Here is a 26,545-nt window from a genome sequence, read left to right as displayed (position 1 = left end):
AACAGAAAACACCAAAAATATCCTAATTTACCAGCCAATAGTGTCTTCAGTTCTTTCTTGATGTTGCTGTTACATCTAATACTGTTCAAGTCCTCTCTCCCGAAATGTTTCCACGAATGGCCTCTCAGATAATGTCACTCATGTTCCTCCCCCGGCTCTCTCACTGTTCCTTCTTAATCTCCTTTGCCAGCATCACTTTCCCTGACCTGATTTTAAATTATATATTCCCCAAATTCTGATCAATAGTCCATTTTTCTCTTCATTATGCATATCCCCCCAGGATGATCTGATCCATTATCTGTGCATTTTTCACTGCCATGTAATGACTAATAAATCCTTATCGTCTGCTCTCACTATCCCCCAAACTTCAGACTTGTATTTCCAGGTGCTAACACGGCATCGACCACATGTTGTTTTTCAGGGATATCACATTCAATGTGGCCAAAACCAAATTTTTTCTCTTTCACCCCAAACTAGCTATTCTTGTATCTCCTATATTCCCTGCATTGTTTAATAGGCTCAATATCGAACTAAAGCATAGAAAAATTGTGAGTTACCTTTGACCTCTCCTTCTTCAATATTCTCCACTCTAATTACTCAAGAAATATCACTCATTTTATGGTAACAAATATCTGGATGATTAGCTCTTAGGGGCATACAAATAGGTCCTTGGTCTTTCATGTTGGTAATTCAAGTCTACTACTCCTATTCAATGGTCACAGCTGCGGCTGAAAGCCTACCAATGTTCTTGTTCCTTTTTGTTCTTTACTCAAAGAATCTGGATTTATTTTAGTAGTCTAACAACAACAACAACAACAACAACAACAGGAAAAAAACAAAATAACTTCATTTTCCATTTTCCTTGTAGCCAGGGTGATCACTTGACTTGAGTCTGGTCTCTGTGATCTAAGCAGGACCTAGGAGGTGGGGGTTGGCGAGAGCGATTACAGTGGGCTGACTCAGCTGGGATGGCCATTTGCTTTCCCTCTTTGCTTTTCTTTCTAAATGGAGTTTAAACATGGGCCTAGGGGGTGCAGTCGTCATTCTGTGACAACGAGCATGAATGTCCTACTCTAAGAATAGAGAGCAGGAAGAGAAGTTCTAAGAATAGGAAACTTAGGTCCTTAAACAGCAGGATCAGCCCTGGGCTGCTGTTTGAATTTCTTGTTTGGGAAAAAAAATTCCTTATTCAGATAATTTTGCCAGTTTTTTTTTTTTTTTTTTTTTAAATCATGAACATGTGAATACACACCTGAATGATATATCACTTATCCTGTTCTGGGTCAGAAAAAATACTTTCTGACTTCATGGTATGAAGGCACATTCTTTAACTGACAATATCGATACGATCTATAATGTGGTCATCTAATTTTGATGATAAGGGGCAGTGTATCATAATGACCCTGGGCTACCGAGCTGAAATACATGGGTGTGTAACCACTCTCCCACTTACTGGTAGCTGTGTGATCTTGGGCAAGTCTCTTCACTTCTCTGAGCCTGATGTGAGCTTTAAATGAGATCACAGGTCTTGGCACATAGTAAATATTTACATCATGATAATAATTAGGCATAGTCTGAAATGAAATTAAAGAAGCTCCAGACTGTGATACTCAGTTTTCATTATCATTCAGCTATCATCTCATTTTCTCTTGGCTAGAAAAACTTGAAAAGAGCTATGAAAACTTTAGAAATAAGTTCCTAATTCCATATCTCATTAAAAAAAATAAGGCATTGTCCTTTGACACCAGGTTGATTTACTCAGAGTAGGATAACACCAACTCTGACTTGGAAATTCGTGTTTTTTATTCTTGAAACTATTAACTTGGGTTACTTTTTGTAACTATGCTTCCACTTGGAATCAAGGAAAGTTAAACCAGGGAACATAACAATTCATGACGGTAACCCTAATAATTATTAAAATGTGCATACTGTTTATAGTTTACAAACAACTTTCAAATATTTTATATATTGTTTTCTTTTCCCGACACCTAAGACAGCTATTATTTTCTAAGTTTAGAGATAATATGTGTTAACACTTAGCTGTCTCTTGATTCACATGTATTCACATAATGTAAATTTTTTTTCTTTTTCAACAGCCTTAATGAGCCTTACATTTATTTTTATGCCTTTATTATTCAGTAATATCTCAAACAAATGTTGTCTGAAATTTCTGCCTCAATGAAGACATGTTCTCCAAGTCTGTTCTTCCCAGACCGTTAAATGTATTAATGACAATATCTCATTGTGATATATGTAACATTTCATTGATCGCCAAGCTGACAGAGGGGAGAACAAGAATGCCTGCTGCCAGTGCAAACCAACAAGCCCAGACTTCTCCAAAAGACAGAAGAGTTAGTGTTAAAGCACAGGTACCATTATTGTGACCAAATGCTTTTCCAAACCCTCAGGTAAGACACCTGTAAGATCCAGCTAGAATTGAAAAGTATCACAAAGAAGCTCTCCTTGGCCCTAAGAGTCCCTTATACTTAGTCCTTTGTGAGTATCTTTAGCTATTCCATGGTTTATTACATGATTTTTGTATTTTTGAGAGAATATTTATAACTTGTATTAGGATATGGGGTGGGGACATTACAGATATTGAGTGGCAAGCTAGCATTCCAAAAGCTGCAACAGAAATACAACATGAGAACACAGCATCAGGACAAAGGTCCTAGGAGTGTGAAGTAGGCAGAAACACAACAAAATTTAAAGGACTGGGGATATGGAGAGGGCTCCTTTTCAAATATCGGTACCTTAGAAAGCAAGAGAGTAACTCAAGCTACTTGTATTTAAGAGAATCAGGGCTAAATAACAGCCAGAAAACCACAAAGTGTTGAAAAACTTGAAAGGGTCTGAGAATTGCCATGACCCATCAAATTCAGGAATAGGGCAGATGTAATTACGTTCTGTTGAAAATCTGGAAGAGGCCCACTACTCTCAGTCCTCGTGTGAGAAGACAGAGCACCATCAGTTGGATTTGCGTTAAGACCATTTGGGATGGAGGCAACAGTCAAACGTGACAAGGAATAACATTTACGTCCTGCTTGACTATAGCAGTAGCCTCTGAATAGGACTTCTCTTGAATCTCCCTTTCAAATGCATCTTAAGTTTGCCCCTAGAATTAATATTTGTTCATATTGGTGACTGCTTCAAATATCTTCAAAGCTCATGGTGATAATGAAGAACATTCTGGATTTTTAACTGGGTGATTCAAAGCCCTCTGCAATCTGATCCCAGCCAACTTTTCCATTCTTATATCCTATTATGTAACCTGTTATTGGGGATTTCCATTCTAAAGAACTACTAGCCGTTCCTTAAACATACAGCTTTTGTTCATTTGCTTCCGTAACTTTGCTTAAGCTCTTCCTCTGCCTGACATGTCCTTCACCTCATGTATTATTCTATGATGTATTCCCAGCTTTCTCCAAGCCAAACTAGTATTTCTCTTCTTATGCTTTCTTTGCATGGTTAAGTTTTATTGTATCAGTTAACATAGCCTATTTTGTAAGAGGAACACTGATGTATCTGTTTTTCCCTAATTCAATTATGAACTCTGAGATTGGAAGGATTTTGCCTGCCTGCCTCCCTTCTTCCATTCCTCCTTCCTTCCCTTGCTTTCAAACTCTTTTTTTTTACTCCCTCCCTTTCTCCCTTCCTTCCTCCATTTGCTCAGTCCTTCACTTTATCGCTATTCAGTTTATTGTTTCTCTGTAAATTTTTTTTCCTTTTAATGTTGCAGAACCAGAAACCAGAATGACAGCTGACCAGCTTCAGCAGTTCTGAGCTGCAGAACAGAGAAAGCTACTAAATGTCCCCTGAGATTATGTTCAGAATACACAAAAGAGGACTCATCTAGAACCACCCTTTGTTTAAGAAAAAAGCCCAGCAAAGTTATTTGGTGCTGAAACATACTTTTAGTTATTCACTCATCACTGAGTCATTAAAAAGAAATCACAGTATTTTAAAGCTGAAAGTGACCTCAGAGAGGATGTAATCTATCTTCTTAATTTTACAGATGAGAAAATTAAGAAACAGAGAAGTGAATTGACTAAGCTTATATGATTCGCTAGTATTGAAGTCTTTCCATTTCTTTTCATTAAAAAATGTGTTAACTATAATTTCATGTTTAATAAGATACTAGGCAAGCATATGTAGAACCTAAGTCATTTCTTTTTAAAATATTCACATTTTTAGGTATATACTTCAGAATGAAGATTTTCTTCCTTTTCTGAATTTTAAAACTCTACCTAAAACGACATGCATAATCAGAATACAAAAACCTATAACTATAACTGGATAGATCTTAAATAAATAAAACTTGAAAATAATTTAAAAAAAAACAGTATCTTGTAAACTAACTTGAATAAAAAGATAAAGATGTTTTATGTCCCCATTGAAATAACTCCTTTACATTCCATTTAAAATTCAGGTCATCTTTTTTTTGAGGGGAGGCGGGAGGCAGAAGATGGTAATGGGCTTAAGAAGTAACATGTTTTGACATGTCCCTACTTTGAAGACTATTAGCTTTGCTGTGAGTATGCCTGGTCATGAAAATGACCTGAAAAGGGCCAATCATAAAATCACAGCCATTTGCTTTGTTAGTTAGGAAGTTATATTGAACTAGTGTTTTTTGGTTCATCCATGAGAATGAAGTTCAACTGTAAGGTTTTTCTTTTATTACCCCTGTATCACATGCATAATAGATAATAAAAATAATTACCATTACTGGGAGCTCCCAGGTGCCAAGCCAAGTTCTGTACCCTTTACAACAATAGTTCTACCTCTCCAAGTTATCACCAGCCAAAAGTTCCTTCTCTTATAGGTTAGATATATTATTTCCAGACTACAGTATTATTTTGCAATCTTCAAAACTAATGAAATAGAAATAATCAAAATTCCATGTTTAGGAAAACATTAGTGAATTTATTTTGCTAATAAACAATATCTGCAATTCTTCCAATAGAGGAAAAATTACAACTAATTTCTGTGCTCATGAACAAGCTGTTACATAATAAAACTGTAGACATGTTCAAATTATAATTAGCCAAATTAGATTGAAATTATAGGTGTAGACAGCTCCACACTGCCTTACTTGACTGACTGCCTAATTGACTAAAGGTTTTGAATTAAGTGTCAATTCAAACCTAGCTGTCAATTATTTCATGGGAAGAAATAGGCTAAAATATTATACATATAAATTTATTCTCTAAATCATAATTAATATGCCATAAATTAATTTTAAAATACATAGACTCAATCCTTTGTGAGACTATATCTAATATAGATCCTGACCCTGATGAGAGATTGTTGAATCACTTAGATGAAGAAAATGAAATATAGAAAATCTACTTCAAACCTAATTTTAAATATTAGGCCATGAGATTAAACGATTTGCTTAATTAATGATGAGGTTGCCTAAAACCCAAATGTTAACACATAGTGTTGTTGTTTTTCTCAATGCAGCCTCCAAAGTACCATGTATTTGTGCAACACTTCATAGATTACCAGGTTTCCTCAATTTTTACACTGAAAAAAGCTGGGTTGTGAAGAACTACTGGGTAGTTTATCCAAAGTCTTATCACATAAGTGGTAGAATAAAAATTAGAGCCCAAATCTTCTAATTTTTTTCTCAGTATTCTTTCTACTCTAATTAACTCTAGACATAAATCAATAATTACATACCCATTAGAAAATCTGCTTCTGACTCTCATGCAATAACCTACCTATACCTTCTCCCGGGGTTCATATCCTGTCCTTACCTTGGTACAAAATACTTGACATTCACCTCCTCTAAAGCCTTTTCCAAACATCTACCACCCCTGACACTCTAGCTTCCTCTCAGCATCAATGTCCATATTCTAGAAAATGTCCCATTGAGAGCTTATTATAGCCAAAGCAAAGTGCTTGCCCCTAGAGAGACTACCAAGATGAAAAAATATAGTCCCCACTCTCAAGAAGGTAAAAAATAAGCAAATATCATATAAGGCAGAATATATACATTTTAGGAGGTGACAAATGCCATGATTGGTTCAGAAGGTATTTATGTTTTCACATCTCTGTTGTTTCGAATATTCTTATATTTGTAATTTTTTTCTGAAAAATACTTAATGTTTCTAGACTACATGGACTTTGAGTTGGAAATAATATTTCTGCCCTACTTAACACAATTTCTTCCTTCTTTATTTCCCATATCCTCCTTGATTCCATAAAGCAAGATCTCTCTCCTCTTGGTGATCCGTATCATTCATCCCTTGTATTCCCTGTAAGGTATACTAAGTTGCTCTCAAGCCAGCAACTCTGGAGGCTTGATGAAAGCAAAAGTGAATGCACAAATTTTTTTTTTTTGGGGGGGAGGTAAAAGAAAAATGTTTTCCTTGTGTATTCTTAGGCAATATGCTAAAAGAAACTATGATCTTGGCAAGAGCAGCTATTGTTCATAGATAGACCCTTTTAGCACCAGGTAGCTGAATACAAGTTACTTAAAATTCTTTTGTCAGTTTTCAGCAACATTATATTTGCTAAAAAGGGAGAAATTACAATTTGTTCTGTAATTTTATAGTGTTCTATAATACATAAATTACTGTTTTAGTAATCTCAAATGACTTCTTCCTAATTAAAAAGTATCCTCTTCATACTTCTTGGCCTGGCATGTGGTTAGATAGTAATAGGTAGCAATTCACAAATATATGTAAAGAAAAAAGACCCATGGCTTGAATGTCAGAATAAAATTATGACCAAGAAAACCATATTTAAATTTAAATGTGGTTTTATCACTAAGAAAAGTAATTTAAAAATGAACTTGTAGACACAAAAACAAAATATTTCATCTTCTAGGATGTGACAATGTTGTTGGGGAAATAGAAAAAGTAATAAAATTTTTAAAAAATCACGAACTTTGAAACAAAATAGCTATATTTAGTTACTTGCCTTAAACTCTCTATTCATATTATAATCAAATATGCTTTTATAAGGCAGCAAAGTTATCTTAAAAGACCACTAATTATTTTGTAGAGAAAGGTTATGATTCAACTGTGTATCCCCCGAATTCATATATTGTAGTCCTAATTCCCAGTACCTCAGAATATGACTGTATTTGTAGATAGGGCCTTGAAAGAAATAATTAAGGTAAAAGGAGCTCACATGGGCAGGTCCTAATCCAGTACACAGAGGGATGACCAAGAACGTAGCCATCTGCAGCCAAGGAGAGAGTTCTCAGAATAAACCAAACCCATCAACACTTTGATCTTGGACTTCAAGCTTCCAGAACTATGAGAAACTTAATTTCTTTTTTTTAAGTTAGCTAGTGTGTGGCATTTTGTTATGGCAGTCCTAGCCAACTAACACAAGATATTAAGGAGAAAAGGAATCTAAAGTTAGAAACTTTTGAATTCAAAGATTAATCACACATAAAAATATCACATTTCCCAAATTCCATTAAAATTATTTACCATTAAGTTTTTAACTGAGGCCCTTTTACATAAAGTGAGATATATTTGTATCGAGGAGACAAGCAAGAAATGAATAGTTGTTGCTTCCATCAGCTAAAATATGGAGAAGAGAAATTTTCCTTTGGCTCAGAGCTCTAGGGTGTGTGCATATGTGTGTATGTGTGTACTAATAGATAAATTTATGTGCAAAAAGAATTTTATCTCTCTCTTTAAACTAAAACTGAAGTATAACCAGCTTACTACTAGGGAGTAGAAATTATAAGAAAAATAATTTTGGGTAGATAAAGATATGAGTAAACTAGTAAAAATAATACAACCTTAATCAATTTTTAGACTTTTAAAATTATCATTAATTTTTATATTTTCCCTCCCTTTCCACCCACATAGTTTTAGGATTACCTTAAAGATATGCTTATCTTTACCTAGTAGATTGTTGATGGCAACAAATACAGACCGGAACCCCCAAGAACTTTGGTAAGAGCAAGTTATCTGTTGGAGATGATTCTTTTTTATCTCCTTCTTCCCCATCATCACCATCATCACCATCATCATCACCATCATCATCATCACCACCATCATCATATCACAGCTAACATGTATGGATTCCTTACCATATTCCGAACTCTGTTTAAGAGTTACATATGTAGATAAACAGATTTAATTTTGAAAACAATCCTATGAGGTAGGTACTATTATTAGCACATCTTCTAGAATAAGAAACCTAGGCACAAGGATGTTAACTAACTTGCCCAAGGTCATACAAATAGTGACAGGTAGGATTTGAACCCAGGCAGTTTGGTTTTGGAGTCCATACTTTTAATACTACTCTGCAGCCCATATTTAATCATAATCACTAAAAATAAATTGAAGAGGGACTAACAGAACTGGAGAGATATCTCCATTACTGTAATCAAGACTTTAGATGTGCTGTGATCGTGGCTGCTACCATGGTTATGGATGATGCCCCCCAACAGCAAGAAGGTATACTTCCAATGGCCCCTTCTCCCTTGATGATGCATTGATCATCCCTTTATTTATTTCAAGGATAAAGGAAGAAATTATATAAATGTATATAGATATTTTTTAGCTACTTTTAAATTCTAGTTTGGTGGATGTTTAATATAAATGGAAAATCTACTCTCACAAACATGAATAAGAAACTACAGAAGAGGGAAAAATAGGATACAAAGGCTTTTACAATATGATTATATCTGGTTCCTTTCTCATTTCAATCTCCAACTCTCTTTTCATTAGGCTTTGATAGCCATTAAGTGAGACAAAGTTTTTTGAATTCAGGTCTTGTTAAGATCACCACTAATATCTCTTGTACTTGTAGATCCGTATTATATATGGCTGCTCTTACTTACTAGTTTAATAATCTAGATTTTAAAAATCTAGTTTTATTTCTCTTTGTAAATATACTTGGAAAAGGAACAACCAGAGAGTGATCGTAAAAAAGTACACAGCAGGTGACTAATAAAAGCCTTGGAGGCTTGTCTGGATTCAGTAAGTAGCAAGATCGTCCAGAAGGCTGTGGCTTGGTTTGGGGCCAGGAAGCAATCTAAAGTGTGCAGTTCTTGGACAAAATGTATCCTCAAGTGGTGGAGGAGAGGTAGAGAATATTAAGAAGTGACAGCAGCACCCAGGGCTCAGCATACTTTCTTGGAGCCTTAGTGGCTAACTTTGGCAGCAAGAATACTTCCAGGTATGTTGGCTAATTAGTTTAAATTAAAAAAAAAAAAAAAAAAGAATGCTTCCAGGTAACTTGTTCATTTTTCTTCCTATGCTCACTTATCAGCAACCTTTGGTGAATTCCAGAAGTTTCTCTTAGGATTTTGCTACCGATCTTGAAGCTAGCTGATTGTAGGGTTATAGAGAAATTAACACAACAATAGAAAAATCTGCCAAAGCAGACCAGAAGGTTAGAGAAATAGTGTGTTTCACTGAAGCAATCCGGGGGCGGCCACTGGCGTTCTTGCCGTGGCATCTTCGTCAGTAAGTGGTAAGATTTCTTGACCTAGCTGGGATGGAAACCACAGGTAAGCAATCTTAATCCTGATTTTTACAAATGAAACCATTCTGTTAGATAGTTGGTGAGATGAAGCCTAGCAGGAATTTTTTTGAAAATCTGAGTCCTACCTCTGTTCAAGAAACAATAAATTGCTTCTTCCAAGAAAGGGAGCTTCATTACTTCCTATGGGACACTTTAACTTACTCCTTGAGGGCCTTGCAGGGTAGAGACTGAGTTGCTGAGATCACTCCTATTAGAATTCTCCTGCTCTATTTATCCGACGATTCCATCTAACTAACACTGGCACAATGGGGTCTGTTTCGTGTAAGTACCAGGTTCTCTTGGGAGCTTGAGAAGAGATTCTGCAGCAGCATTTCCTCCAGTAGGCACAAAGCCGAGCTCAGTGTTCTGCTGCTGGACTGTGTTATATGCTGCCAGCAACTCAACTTTTCTGCTTAGGCCAGAAAAATTTGAGCATTTTATTTCAATCACAGCTATAAAATTAAAACGTACCTTTCATTTCTTCACTTCTGCTAAATACATGTATTTCATGCATCTTTTTAGTAATTTGTATAAGACCACCTACCCACGTTTTAAAATTTACTTTTTATAAATTCTGTCCTTCAGTGTTCAGATCCATGTACATCACTGCTATTAAGGAGCATTTCCTGTTAAATGCCCATGCCTACTCGTGCACCTGCTAAGCTCTTTCCAAGGACCAGGCCCATTTAACATCAGCCTTGATAACATACCTGCTTAATTTCAGTAATTTAGTTTGTAATTTACCATCCCACATTATGTTCCAGTCTCTCGTTTTTAATCTCCATATCCCTTGAAGATTCAAAAATTCTTTCCCCCTGAATTTGATTTTTCATTTTAGATTTCTCATGCTTGAATTCTCTGAGAACAAAGGGAACATTCCATGATATTTGAGTTACCCTACAATCCTTTTCATTAGCTCAAATTATTTCTTTACTATTTCTTTTTGACCTTGTCAGTTTAATTTCTGGTGTCTACGATTACATTTGTTGTTATCATTACAAAAATAAAAACAAATGTTATCTGCACCACATATTCAGCATTTAACCACTAAATGTTAAGCCATTTATAACATCATCTCATTTCATCCTATCATCATCCTATGAAACAGGTCTCCAAGCCCAGTTTAATAGATAGAGAAACTGAGAATAAGGGGTCAACCTACCCAAAGTCACCCAGGGGGAATTTGCGCGACTCCAGGCTGTGCCTCCACCTACTACACTCTGCTCAGGTACCACTGGCACACTGTGATGACACTGGAGTCTTCAAGTACTCCTGTTCCCAAACAGCGAACAGCCGATATGTGGCCACTCCTAACCCGCCCCAGCCTGGCTCCCTCTTCCGGTGTCCCTATTGCCTAGGTCTTGAAAATCAATTTAAAACATTTAAGGCTGGCCCTGAATGTGTATTCTCACCATGGAGAGGAGAATAAACTCTAATAAAGGGAACAGCTTAGTTAACAGTGGCAACGTATTTGTCAAAAATACTTAAGCAGTCTAAAATTTTTTACATTGATATTGTTTGCAATGCCAGCAATGTTGAGTTTTAGTTGTATTTAGGTTTAAAACACTGAAACTATTTCTGTTGTTATGTTATTCATATTACAATGTAAATTACTTTAGTTGGATTGCTTTTCTCTTGATAGGTCTCTTTGAAATAGGTGAATGGGTCCTTAAAGGACAAAAAGCCAGGGAACAAGGAGACAAGAAGTAGGACCAGGTGTGCACAATGAATGGCGAAAAACGGTCTTCCTTTCTTTCACTACACTGTCCTCTGCTCCCTGAACACTAAGTTAGTCTGTTAGATTGAGGGTTAAATGCATTAATATAGACTTTTGGTTCACATTTTAAAAGTTCTGGAACTTATGGGCTTTATTACTTAATTCTAGGGAGATAAATAAGAAAACAAAATTATACTATGATATTTATATATAGCACTTATGCTATAATAAGAGTAAGATATTTTTGTGGGAACACAAAATCACTTAATTATTTAATTTAAAAAACAGCATTATTTCTACAGAGATAAAAGCTTTGTGTTCCAAATAAATACTGTACCAATGAACTGTATAGCGTTCTCTACTGAAATGTTAGGGACTACCCTTTTAAAAAATATCTTCCGGGATCATTTTAAAATAATAAATATAGCTAATTAAAAAAATAAACATTATATATTTAAATAAGCATTATCAAATTCTCCATATTAATTTTCAGGTATAGTTACATATTGTTTGACATTCAATTATCGCTAATTCTGTTCGTTAACAATTATATAACTCACAGAAGGATAGTTTGGTCTATGCTGAATTATATTTTGCACTGTTAAATTTAGTAGACAAATCACTTTTTTCTGAACCAACGAAGAGCAGAGAATATTGATTTTATAGAAAAAAATCAAAGTTACTCCTTAAATTTCTGCTGAGAGTAGAACAGATGAGTTAAGCTGGGATAAAGAGAGGCACGGGGGTGCACTGGCTACATAGTTAAATTCTGTTTTGAGGGAAAACTCTGTGAGAAATCATCCACTGATTAAATAGGAATCATGTCTGCACTGCCTTTGACTGCTCTTACTAAATAAAAATTTTCTGTCTTCAAATTTCCTAGTGTACTTAAAATATTCTTAGATAGTAACTTAATAGTTATTGTTCTACAGATGCTTTCAGAGTCAGTTACTAAGGAGAATTTTTAAAAACTTAGTAAGAATTGTTTACAACTATCAATGCAGAAAGCTTGAAAAATTCAGGGAGGCAATGCCATTTAAAATGTAGAATGTGTAATTTAAAAACACTTCACTAACACTAATTAGATCCCACCAAAGCTTCTCAGTAGCCTTACTGAAATTTCAGGAATATAGCTCGGAAGTACAGCATACGCTCCATATGTCTGAGGCTTTGGATTTGATCTTTGTCATCTTAAATTTGAAAATCAGATCATCTATGAAAAATACTTTCCAGGACTCAGTGACCATGTGAACTTGGGCAGATTACTTAACCTTTCTATATCTTAGTTCTGTCATCTGTAAATGATTTTTGTCAAGAATTAGATCTAATGTACTAATGTCTCAAAAGCAAGCTTTAAATTAATACTTGTTATCAAAATAAAGTAGAAAATAATGGAAATATAAGCTATATTTATATTTAATTATTTATGTATAATTAAAAAGATGGATGTTATCAAAAATTTTAATCTAAGAAACTATTAGTATGAAAATGAATAATAACTAAATCTATATGTACCCTTGACTAAAAAAGTATCTTCTGTAATTTTCTTTTTGATCTATGACAGAGGAAAATCAAGTTAGGGATGATGGGATGACCCAGCAAAGATAGTTCCACATCAGTAAATAATTTGTAGGGTAATGAAATAAAGTTGTGTTTTGGATCCTTTAAAGAAGCTGTACCTTAATGGCTTAAAAATATTTTTAGTTAAGCTGAATGCATAACTTCAGTAACTGAAAACATAATGATAAAGTATATGATATTCTTAGAGATAGGATATTATAAACTATGAGCACCTTGTAAAGGTGTCAGATCATCTAATCTCAGTCTCCATTTTTCAATGACATCATTCATCATGGCTTCCAGTTAAGACCCTAATCGAGGAAGTCAATTTTATAAGCGGCTCACCTTAGAGTAGTAGTTCTCAAACTTTGGTGTACATCAGAATCACCTGGTAGGTTCGTTAAAATATAGGGACCCTACACCCAGAGTTTTGATTAAGTATGTGGGCCAGAGACTTGCACTTCTAGAAGTCCTAAGGTGATGATGCCACTGGTCTGGGATTATACTTAGGAAACCACTTCCTTACAGAATACCTATGAAATTACATTGCTTATTATAATTAGTCCTTTGCCAAGATTTGAATTTTCTCCAGCCCAAAATAATTGGTGTCAAAGTTATAAAACTTTGAAGATTCAAGAATTAATTTATTTATGAATTAGAATGGAATCAAAACTCGTTTTTTGGAAAAAAAATCTGGAGCCATGCCTATTATATTCCATTGGTCCATCCTCCTATAGCAAATTTCTGTTATCTATAACAAGAATCCTTGGTATTACATCTAAGGAACTTGTTTTTATTGTATAAACAATGGGAATCACACAACCAACCCAGTTTCCCCTTCTGTCTTTACTGCTTTTTAGGAAGCTCACAGTCAAAATATATGCTTCACATGCGGCAGGTAAATAGGATCTCACGTTATGCATTTTGTTCACAAGCTTTACTTCCTCTGTTACTTTGTTTTGCCTTGACTTCATTTTCCCTTGATACTCATCTCTTCATTGACAATACTGTTGAGAGTACTATATGTACTTTAAAAAATCATCTACATTCTTTCCTAAACTATAGCGGGAGATAAACAAAAAAAATTGATGTTAGTTGAAGACATGTTTCTTGAAATTTAATATCCTATTTTATTAGGACTACATGCCTTGGTCTTTGGATTATATATGATGAATAAATGAGACATTAGAGTATAAGACATGCCACAAAAGACCTAAGAAGAAATACCAACAAAGTACCTGGGAAGACATATCGTTTTTGACATTAAGCTCAAAAGATTGGTATGCATCTGAAATACTGTATCATTACAAAACTATTATCTATGAAATTCATTGAGCCTACTTGTAGTTATTCATATTTTTATTTTAGAAAACAAATCTATTTTAGAAACTGCTGAGTAAAGGCAAGGGTTTGTTTATTTGTCTTGAATTTACCTTTCTCTGGCTTTAGGCCTGTGTTATTTCCAGTACATCAGAACTCTGTGATGAACAATTCTACATTCACCATGTCAGTATTTATGTAATTTGGGGAAGAGACTGGTGATTTGGAAGACGATGCTGATGTAAGAGTCTCTGCCTCTGTTAGGTTGTACAGTGGGGAAACTAAAACGTACGCTACCTACCACACATGCATATCCGATATAGCCAGTTATGCTTTACTTAGTACGTCTTGACTTCACCAAAGAATGGAGTATCATGGAGAGGAACTAAAGGTTAAGTAGGCGGAGATAAAACGGACCTAAGCGTATAAAAATCAAAACTGCTTTTCTATATATAGAGAGACCACAAATATTACATGATTGCAATGATCACATTACTAAGTCACAGAACACATAGTAACTAAGTGTTATGAGTAAATTTTGCTACTTTCATTCTCTTATTAAATCTTAAATAGGTACATCAGAGCCAAGTTTTTCATGACTTTGACCATGAATAGTATCATGAACCTAAAAATGATTTGAAAATATAAAAGCAATGAAGGGCAAGAATCTTCCCTGGTAAACCTCATACCTCAACTTATTCCCACAAAGTAGCTCAAAAAGATGCTCACTAAAAACCGTTTTGAACGTGTATCTCATGTGAATATGTATTTTGTTCCACTAACTCATTATTAAACCAGGTTCAATTAAAATACTATAAAATTGAAAAAAAAATCTACGTATGGGAAAACCACAGCTGTTCTTCCTAAACATTTCTGAGGGTGTTAGGACCTTATAGATTCTATAAAATAAAAAATTCTAAAAGATTTGTTCTTCAGATCATTTATGAGTTTCATCACTTTAATCTCCTACGTTATATAATGACTTTTTTAATAAGACAATTTCTAACCCTAAATGTTGGAATATAAACACACTATAAATGTTAGCATTTGGTATCACAGGGCCGTTGCATTATATGTTTGTGTCTAACTAATCTGCGTTCAGAAGTTGAAGAGAATCTAACGGTTTCATATGATTAATTGTTTATTTTACAACTTTTAAAAAGAAAAATGTCTTGCCTTTGAATGGTAATCTTGTTCCAGTCTGGGATCTGATCCGGCTACCTGTTTGTATTTGTTAATTTTCATTTGGCGATTTCTCTCCTCTATATCCATAGCACCTATCGAGTAGAAAAAAACCCATAAAATTAATGTTCAGTTCTTATTTCTGAGCCCTACTTACAGGATGTATAATAGAATAATAGAAGAAATGCTAGGCTGATATATTACTTTCATTCAAGGTAGTACGTACAAATTAAAATGTCATATTATTTCTTAGATTTATTTAAAGTATGCAGTTTGGTGAATAAAAGCATGATTACTAAATATGGAAAAAAATTTAATCTGAATAAAATGTAAATGAATTTTAACAGAACAACAAATCTTAACTAGATAGAAAACACTTTCTGGTACATGTATGTCCAGGAGAATATATGTGACAGCACATAAACTTGACAATAGTAATACTAGAAATAAAAACTTTGGCTTAGAATTCATCAGGATTTGATTTATTTACTGAAAAATAGCTATAAGTCTAATTGGTTTCAAAGACAACTTTACAATTGTGTTTAGAAACTATTATCATAAAATTAGCCCACATGTTAAAGCAGGTTTCCCAAGCTTACATACGGATCTTTTGAACTTGAATTTTCTAGAACTAGTATCAAGAAAGAGGCAGTTGGAATAATACTCCTGAGAACATACTATGCCAGTAAAGGCACAGAGTGTAACTGAAATCATTTCAGAAAAACAAAAAAAAAAATGTAAGGAGGTGAGAAAGTGAGATGGTAAGCCTATTACAAAATGAGACTAATACTCTCTATAACAGGTCCTACCACCGAACACATCAATTATAGATATCAAGAGGGTCTTTAAAAACTTTGGTTAGAATAAGAGCTAAATTCAGTTAGCAAATCTTAGCAAACATGAAAAAGTGTTTTTAAGGTATATTTATAACTTTTATTAAAGAGATTTTATGGGAAAATTCCATTTCTCATAAATATGCATAATGAGAATATGCTCACAAAATCTCAATTGTATACTACAAATCCACAAACTGGGAAAAATAATCATAGCTTACTGGGCCCAAGTGGGTATCTACAACAACATGTCATCACATAAATTTATAACCACTGAGTGTGGGGAGGAATGTAAACAAACACATATATACCCCTTGCTTAACATCATAACCTGAAAACAGCAGTAAAGATCTCTAGACAAAAGTGTGCCTATTCAAAAAAAAGTATTTTAATACTTATCCTGAAAAAAAATCTCATTGTATATCAGATAATTCTTATTGGTAACAAATTTTAAGTAAAAACCGATTAATTTAAAATAAGATAAAAAAAGAAAAAATTTCAAAAAGGAGTAAGAAAATCCTAAATAAAAGAATGTATAAAGAGTCTATATTACAGGACCTCTAAGTATAACAGCTAACTTAAGTCACCTATTCAATAAAGTGAGGCAATTTGTTCCTTTTAAGAGTCTCACTTTAATAATGATTTGATTAAGTCTGTGCCAAATTATAAAATAGGGATATGTGTCATATTGATATAAACTGAATGATACATAAAATCAAGTGAGTGCCTCCATGATATGAATGTGAACTACAGTGAAGTATAAATGTCTATTAGCTTATGAAAATACAATTTTGAAATTATTTGTACCTTAAGAGATATTCTCAGGTAAATATATTTATTTTCTCCAAGGGCAAGGGAACAAAAAAGCCATCCCTGCATCAAAAAAATTATACGTACTTAAAGAATATTAGCTAAATTGAGTGTTTGGGAAGTTCTTTTAAAAAGTTTCATTTTGATATCACGGTAGCAAGATAGTATAGTAATATAAATAGCACCAACAGACAAAGAAGTTTGAACACATTTTATATATTCATATTTAAACATATATACATATAGATATATACACACACATACATACATATATATACATTTTCTAATATTTAGACTACTTTCTGCACATCAGCCTCCTATGAAGCTACATCAAATTCTTTTTAATTACCAGGTAGTAATGTGATATATACTGGCAGGAGTTGACAAGCTTGTTCTGTAAAGGACTGATAATAAGTATCTTAGGCTTTGCAGACCGTATTTTCTACAACTCTGCCATATAACATGAAAGCAGGTATAGACAATGCATACACAAATGAGCGTCACTGTTCTATGGAAACCTTATCTACAAAACAGGCAGCACACCCGATTTGGTCTATGAGCCAAGTCATTGTGGGGGAGGGGGCTCAGAAGAATATTAATTTGTATTTGCTATAAGTAAACAAAGATGCAAATAGAGTGATATAATTATTTAAATACGTTATTAACTAAATTCCAATCTCAAACACATCTCTCCTCTCCAGACTCAATTACCATCTACAGACAAACCTTAGACGGAAAGTTCTTTGTTAGAGCCTTAACTAATGAAATCTCAAGTGACCATCTTACCGGATATATAGTCAACAAACTGGTAAATACACTTTTAACTTTCAACTTTAAATTCTCCTATCAGGCTAATCCTTAGGACAAACAGTAACCAGACATTCCTCTCTCCAAAACTATTTGGCTCCTATGAAGTCTTCCATTTCTTTTCTACATTTTTATCAACCTATTCTCATAAAGAAAACACTTCACAGACAATGATATCCTTAGACAGTAAAGTATCCTACTGGCAAAAAGATCCATCATAGGAAATATAAACTGTCTTCTGTTGAAACTCCCCCAAACACTTGATAACAATATGGATAAAGTGTAGCTTTAACAAATCAAATTGATTTTCATAAAATACAGAGAGATGTAATAAATGGAATCTGAGCATAAGACAAAATATTATCTGAGACATTTTTCTGATTGAGGTTAAAGAAGTATATTACTTATACATACAGAAGAAACATATTTTTAAAATTAAGTATATTTTGCCAAACCATTGAGGAAAGGAAAAAATTACTTTTGGTAACTATCCTATTGAATCCTAGTTTACAAACTTTTCTTCCAAGAAAATACAAAGTGGAAGAGGAACAAAACAAAAGACTACAGACAATGATGACAGTGACAGAATTAACATATTTCAAACGAACAAAGCTAAAAGGGCCAAATTCACATAATCTCTAAATGCATGTAGGTATGTACCAAATAAAGTGCCATAAAGAAAAAGGTATAACCATATATGCAATCTCTACCTGCCCACTTCAAGGTGACAATTATTACAGGAGAAAGCGTGGTTACTTATGTCTATTTTCCAGTTTCAGTAGGATAGACTATAAAAATAACTTATTAATGTCTTTCACTAGTCAGAGGACTGGAATAGAAATTGTTAAAATGACTACATAAGATATAATGAGATAAAGAAGAATAAAAAAAATATGTGAGATAAAAAAGAAAGGTAGTATTTTGTTACATTATTATTTTCAAAGGCTAAGCAATTCAAAAAGAAAATACTGTCCTTGAGTTTTACTGAATATTTTTATTGTCTTTCAATATCTGTTAACTGTGAAAAAATTTGTTTCTCAGATTGACAGTCATTGACAGCTTTTGACAAAAAAATTGATAGTGATTTATATGAATGTTTTCTGAAGTACCTGATGTACGATGATAAAAAGTAAATTGCTCAAAAACACAACATATTTGGTACTCTGTATCAAAGGGCTTTACAATGGTCTATGTTTGAACCTGAAATTTCACTTCCCAGGATTGTTCCTAAAGAAATCAATGTGCAAGATGTACATACAAGCATACTTATTGCTACATTGTTTGAAAATTGTAAAGGCCTAGGAAAAGAAACTCTAAATGGCCAACAACAGGGGATAGTAAACTGCACTTAACGGACGCATCCATGAGAAAGAATGCCTTTGATGTGCATGTGTATTGACATATATAAATGTAAAATAAAGACATCACAATCGGTAATTATAAAACAGATTAAATGGTGATATAGTACTATAGTTTATAAACTATAATTTAAAATATATATATATTCATAAAAATATATATACGCATAACCTATACAAAAGACAACGAGAGGGGAAAAATTAAGATTTATACACCAGAATGTTAGCAGTTATTGCTGGTTATTGAAATCAAGTGCTACTGTTTTCTTATTTGGGTCAATATCTAGTTTATAAAATGTCCACAAAGGTACTATACAGAAGAAAAATATTACTTTAAAAAACACAAAACATAGTGCTTTTGTGAAAAAGGACAAGTTACTCAGTTTGAAACCTGTATTTTTGTCATGATTTGATAAAAGTGCTTTGGAAATAAATGTTAAATAATTTTTAAAATGCAAATACACAATCATTCATTGCTTAATTTATCTTAGGGATATATATTTAATTGTTAAATAAAAGCATTTGGGTGTATTGATCGAAAATGGTATATTAATGAGAAATATTTCCAAACACAATAAAGTGCAGATCTTTTCAATTTTTTATGAATATTAAAACAAAAAGTGACCTGGCATGTTTTAAAATTTTCCTTATCAGGTTTTTCAAATGTGGGACTTAAGAAATTATGCAGCAAAAGTTTTTGAAGTTACTTTAAAATGATTTCTTCATAATCACTTCTTCATAATCACTTAATAAATTTTGATTTTTTTAATACTAGAACTTTATTATATACTAGAAACTCATAAAAAGTACACTTTTGTTAGCTAAATTATTTCTTCAACTACATGTAATGCAGAGAATAACAAACATTGGAACGAGTTAAATTTAAAAAGTATGGAAATAAATATTGAGATAAAAATTATAAATTACGTACCAGATTATTTCTGCTTCAGTACTGGGGCAAACGGAAGCATTTTCTTTTAAAGTATAAACAAACTTTATCTTTTTAAGTTTTTATTTAAATTCCAGTGCGTTAACACACAGTATAATATTAGTTTCAGGTGTACAATACACTGATTTCAATGCTTCCATACAACACCCAGTGCTCATCACAAGCACATTCCTTAATCCCCATCACCTATTTCCCCTATGCCCCTTCCACCTCCCGTCTGGTAACCATCAGTTTGTTCTTATAGTTAAGTCTATTTCTTGGTTTGCCTTTCTCTCTCTTCTTTTCCCTTTGCTCAAACACACTTAATCTTACCCATGCAATTAAGATACACATATTTCGAGGAATACTTATTTCCAAATCAATCAATTTTGAGGATATTTCTACTGTGGTTACGAGGAGCTAACATATTGGGAATGAAAGAAGATATAATGTGGTTTGGTTTATAATGTGTTTGCTTATAAAATGATCTTTCTTCTGCTCGCTCCTAGGAATGTAGAAAACTGAACTCCATATGTGCCTCAGTGAAACATGGAATTAACTGAAACATAAAAGCTCTAGAAACTTACAAAACGATTGTACTACCTTGAAGCTCGAAGGCTTCTAAATTACGTTCTAAACCTTGACTACCTATTTTAGATATTAGGTTACCTGTTGCTGTGTGTATCTATCTGCTACTTCTCTGTTAACTCTCTGCCATACTCATTAAGTAATACTTCAAAGGAGATGCTATATAGCATATTGCACAGACTCCTTTCCCTACAGGCAAAAGAAACTGGTATTTAAACTACTTTAGGACATACGTTATTAGGTTATCAGGAGTGACTCAGTGATTTAAGGAAACAGTATACCTGTTTTTGACACCTGAATTCAGTAAATAGAATTACTGAGATTTTATCATTCAGAAGACTTGCATTTTAGCACCATTTTAAGTTTCAACATTTAAAATCGGGATATCTCTGGCCTATGGGGGAAAGTCAGGGTTTTGTGTATGGAGAGTGTAGGGCAGATAACCATTACAGAGTTGATGGGACTTTGGAACTGTCCAGATTTAGGGTAATGGGTATATTTATGATACACAGGAGTGAACGAAGTCTTAAAAACAGCACTGGTTTAAAAGATAAGAAGAGACAAGACTTGGGTTCAAGTCTTGATTTCACAAGCCTTATAACTGTAAGCACCACACTTACCTTTCTGGCCATAAAATTCACTATCTGTAAAATTAATAATTTTGGACCAGATATTCTTTATGATTCCTTCTGCTATAAAACTATCTGGTTGGTTATTTTGAGGCCAAATAATGTGTAAGTGTTTGTTCTTTTATATTATCATATCTATTTCATCAATATAAATAGTTTAAAGTGGTCTAGAAATCCCTACTGTTTGCCCTGGTATTGCATTCTACTGTGTGTGTGTGTGTGTGTGTGTGTGTGTGTGTGTGTGTGTGTGTGTATACAGGGACAGGGACAGAAACGAGATGAAGAGAAGGAAGGAGAAAGACAAGGAAAAGAGGGAGGGAGGAAAGAGAGAGAGAGAGAGATCTTAAGAGTGAGCCTGGCTGGGAGAGGCAGAGAGATAGACACAAACTGTATTGAAAGTTTCGTAAACCAGAGACCTTGCCCAGCAAAAAGAATTATCAGGATGATCTAATATAGGAGACTAGGAGGATCTCTTAGACTAGCTCAAGTGTAATTGTTTTACTGTATACATCCTCCCCCCCATATACAGTGAGGTATTTAAAAGAAAATATTAGTAACTTTCAAATAACTTAGTTATTTTTAACTTGTTAGTCACAATTCCTGTCTCTTTGAAAAAACAAAATGTATCTTACAGGATAAACTAAATTTTCAAGTTAAAGTTTTTCAGAGAAGGAATATAATGGTTATTATTAAAATTGCTTTTAAGAGAAAGTGCAATAACCACTGATAAAAGATAGAAACATGAATCAGATTCATTGAGTTAATAAACTATTCCCCATATGTGTTAAGCACTTTGGAATCTCCCACCTTTTCCTGATGGATAAAATCTACCTTGAGGAAGAGATGATCCACAGAGCAGCACATATTATTGCCCTGTGTATACGACTTGTCCCCATCTTATTATGGTTGGGTAGGACATATTATGAAAGACCACTGTGTCCCACATCTGGGGCCCAATTAACATAGCCATGAGATATATTTCAACTACATCCACTAATATACATATCGCAGATTGCATGGAAGGTTTGAGAGGAGCATCATGAAGAAATTTAAACGCAACTTTACATTTATGTTAATTTAGAAATAGAAATTTAAGTATACTTAGAAATGCTGAGAATATTAACTTAAATCATAAAAAGATAAAAATGTCCATCATACAAAAACAGTAATGAGGCCTATTCTAGGAAGAGACCCATATATTTTTTCTTATGAATACTGGAAACTCAGATAGTATATTCTATGTGCTATAATTAAAAACGTATCTAAATTTGCCCACATTACATTAAAATTGAAATCTCTGCATTCCAACTTGTATTTAGCCTTAATATTGATACTCGAAATTCTTTTTAAAAAATAGTCATGGTATGATTCCAAACACATGGTGAAATTTTGGATTTTCAATTAGTTAGATATTTTGCTTATGAAATTGTGTTTAGTCTGTCAATTTTTTTCCTATATAAAGAATTCTAACCATCTCACAAAGATTGTATAGAAAAGAAATGGTAATGATTACCAAAATGTTGGCTCTAAGGTATGTAACTAATAAAAATGGAAACCCAAACAATATAAATCCCCCCAAAATCAATTTTTTTGATATTTGCTATTGTTCATACTGATTACTTCTTTAGTTCTCATTTCTTTAGGTTTCATTTCAGCATTTCTAAAACTCCTGCGACAGCCTGTTTACTCTAAAAAGCTTCTGCATAGTGAAGGAAACAATCAACAAAACTAAAAGGCAACTTATGAAATGGGGAAGATATTTACAAATGACATATCTGATAAAGGGCTAGTATCCAAAATATATAAAGAACTTGTAAAACTCAACACCCAAAAACCAAATAATCCAACTTAAAAATGGGCAGAAGACATGAATAGACATTTCTCTAAAGAAGACATACCGATGGCCAAGAGACACATGAAAAGATGCTCACCATTACTCATCATCAGGGAACTGCAAATCAAAAGTACAATCAGATATCACCCCTCACCTGTCAGAATGGCTAAAATAAAAAAATGGAAGAAACAAGCGCTGGCAAGGATGTGGAGAAAAAAGAACCCTTGTGCACCGTTGGCGGGATTGCAAATTGGTGTGGCCACTCTGGAAAACAGTATGGAGATTCCTCAAAAAGTTAAAATTAGAACTACCCTATGATCCAGCAATAGCACTACCAGGTATTTACCCTAAGAATACAAAAATACTAATTCAAAGGCATACATGCACTCCAAAGTTTTAGTAGCATTATCTACAATAGCGAAATTATGGAAAGAGCCCAAGGATCTATCTGATGAATGGATAAAGGAGATTATATATCTATATATATAATACGTACATATACATGTTAGCTAAATAAATACTTTCCATTAAATTGGGATCACCTAAGTTGGGCATAATTGTTTACAATGAGAAAAGGAACTATTTAAATATAGGGATTTTAAATAATACTCATGCTTGTATATCAAACTATTTATCTTTTTCCATAGGTGCTCATGATGATTATTATCAGTCAAGGGAATTAAAAGAACCATACAGAGTAACTCATGTCCCTCAGAATTCAAAGGAAGGCATCCTAAATGTTTCCCGAATAGGGACATCTCCTGAAATGCTTCTGTTCAATACTGAGAAGAAAGAGGAATAAAAGGTAGGTAGGATCACTCTCAGAGACAGATGAGGATTCGATGCAGACACCAGGAGAGACCAGCCCAAGCGACAGACCAGGCTGAATGTCATTCAACTTTCCAACTACTCACGTAGGAATACGTAGTTACACTGAGGATCTTAAATAAAACTGCAAACTTGAATGAGCTGGTCTCTATTGACTTAATTAAATCTCCCCTTCTGAATTCCTCTCTTCCTTTTCTCCTTTTTCTAGACATCTAGCATTGTTCTCTAATGGTGTTCACTGCCCATGTCCCAGCTTCTTGGCTTTAACATTTCCATATCTTCTCCCTTGTCACAGGTAAAGACCCCATTACCTGAGGTTAAGGGCATGGATTTTAGCATTAAGCCCAATTGCTTAGGTTTAAATTCCAGTTTCGAATGACTGGAATAAGTTATTAACTGATCTGTACCTTAATTTTTCAATCTGTAAACTAGAAATAAAAATTGTACTTACAATGGGTCCTAAACTCAATTATGGTTAAAATAATTTATACCACGGTGACTTAATTATCCAAAATGTTGACTGCTGAAGGCTCTTACCTTTAGCTCCTGCCTCTCCTGTAAGCTTAAGATGCACATTTCTAGTTGTCTCCTAGCCATCCCTAAATGGATATTCCATCAGTACCTAAAACTCAGTTTGTCCAAAACAATTTAACATTATTTCTAGTATCTGTTCTTCTTCCTTTAGTTGTTATTAATGAATATCCAGAATATCCAGAATCTATACCTTTGTTTATGTCTTGCCTGTTCTTGCAACAGTTAACGGTAAATACTTTTCTCGCTCTTTCTTGGTTTCTTGACCACTGTTTCAGATTTAGAGCTCTAGGCCTTCCTTTGTTTGCTAGTTTAACCACTATGGTCATCTCTTCTCTCTGTGTTATGAAGTTATAGGCTAACCCCATCCATTACCATGCCCCTGAACTCTATCTGGGGATGGGACTTGGCTCTTAATTGCTTGGGATGTGTCAGATGAAATAAAATTTTCTATTAGCATATATTTAGTACTATTTGGGTAATATATTAAAAATTCATTTAAATTTTGTGTATTTTCAGTTATTTTTAAAGTCAGATTTATGGAGGCATACAAACATAAATTATAATTGACACTATTTAGGTGCAAAGTCCTACGACATCTGACAAATGTATATAGGCATTCAGCCTCACTGCAATCAAGATACAGAGTATTTCTGTCACTGTAAAAAGTTCCCTGGTGTCACCTGTTTGTGGTCAATACTCTCCCTGCAAGCCCAGATAACCACTGACCAGATTTCCGTCTAGCTGTTAATTTTTTTCAGCAATGTTTAATTTTACTTGATCAAGACATAGAAAATAAAATATAACAAGGCTTTTAAGAGTACATGGTTAAAATCTTGTATTCTAGAACTTAATTCTAATGTTCCTGAATAATTAAGATCTTAACAAGAATAATACTTCGCACATGCTGAGAATTGTGCTTAGAGCTTTGCATGTATTATGATCATGTCACTTAATCAGTACAACTGTATGTGATAGGACTATTTTCACAATTTTACTTATTAGAAAATTTGTACAAGGTCATATAACTATCAGATGACTGAGATTGGTCTGTTTCCCAAAACTTATGATCTGAAATACTTAAGTCATGAAAGGACTCTCTTCTCTTGTCTTTCTCTCTTTCACATACACTCACATAGCACCCAACTCTTATTTGATTCTTTTTTTGCTCCAACATTCCTTCCTTTTAACATCCCCCCCCCTTTCCTTTTCTAACTGCATCATCTTCTCTTTGGCTTTTTTTTTTTTTTTTTTTTTTGGTCATACTTTATTTCCATATGACCCAACCTTAATCTATAATATAGTCATTTTTAATGTTTAATCTTCTTTTTAAAGATTCCTTCTGATTCTCATTCCTTTACTCTGAAATGGCCTATCAACCTCCTTCACATTCTTCATGACCTTATAATCTATAACTATGATCTCCCCCTCAGTTATGTCACATAATTAATGAATCTAATCACTTTTACTCATTATCTCTTTGCTTTCCATTAAACTTTGCCTTTCCTACCATCAGTTCCCTTCCTCATCCTTACTCCCACATCCCATACCTCACCCCTGAAGCCTTCACACAGGCTAATAAAAAGAGACTCTCATCTGTCTGTCAAATAACATCCTTCTCTTCGGTTGAATTGTAATCTAATTTAAATTCCCTTAGCAATTACCTTCAATATAGCATTATTCATGCCAACTTACCCTCTTTCATATGAAACTGATTTATCTTTCATACCAACCCTTTTGTATTATAATGCTTTCATTATAGATGTAAAAGTATAGAGCTTTAAGTGAGCGAAGAGGAAGGAAGTGATCTGAAAACAATCATAACTAATTTTAACCATGTGCTAATGAATACTTAGTATCGTGTACAAATTAATACTAAATAACTTGATTACTAACTTATTACATATTATCCTTTCCTTTCAACTCAAATGATTTAAAAAAATATTTTAACCATAACTTTACTGTCCAGGGCTCTATTTTATTCCTTCATCTTCCTGCAAATCTTCAATATTTAAAACTCTTTCATCCATCGTGGACACTTAAATGTCTTCTCAGAAAAGGAAGATTTGTAGAAAAAAATCATTCTCCTCTTCTGAACTTTAAACATCCTGACTTTATC

General features: G+C 33.6%; 1 protein-coding gene across 33 annotated transcripts in view; it reads right to left on the bottom strand.

Annotated features, from left to right (window-relative positions):
- RIMS2 (regulating synaptic membrane exocytosis 2) overlaps positions 1-26,545 on the bottom strand; it is a 561,128-nt gene that overhangs the window by 134,956 nt on the left and 399,627 nt on the right. For 12 of the 33 annotated variants that reach the window (XM_040625662.1, XM_040625667.1, XM_040625668.1 and 9 more), the window contains one exon: positions 15,275-15,375. The exons of the other annotated variants lie outside the window; for them this stretch is intronic. In XM_040625662.1, coding sequence (XP_040481596.1) covers positions 15,275-15,375 — 101 coding nt within the window. The remainder of the gene's footprint in view (positions 1-15,274; positions 15,376-26,545) is intronic. 33 annotated transcript variants of the gene reach the window in all.

This window comes from Ursus maritimus, unplaced genomic scaffold (assembly GCF_017311325.1).
Source record: "Ursus maritimus isolate PB19 unplaced genomic scaffold, ASM1731132v1 scaffold_9, whole genome shotgun sequence".
NCBI lineage: Eukaryota > Metazoa > Chordata > Mammalia > Carnivora > Ursidae > Ursus > Ursus maritimus.
Note: the sequence above shows the minus strand (reverse complement) of the source record. Positions and strands in the feature narration are given on the sequence as shown.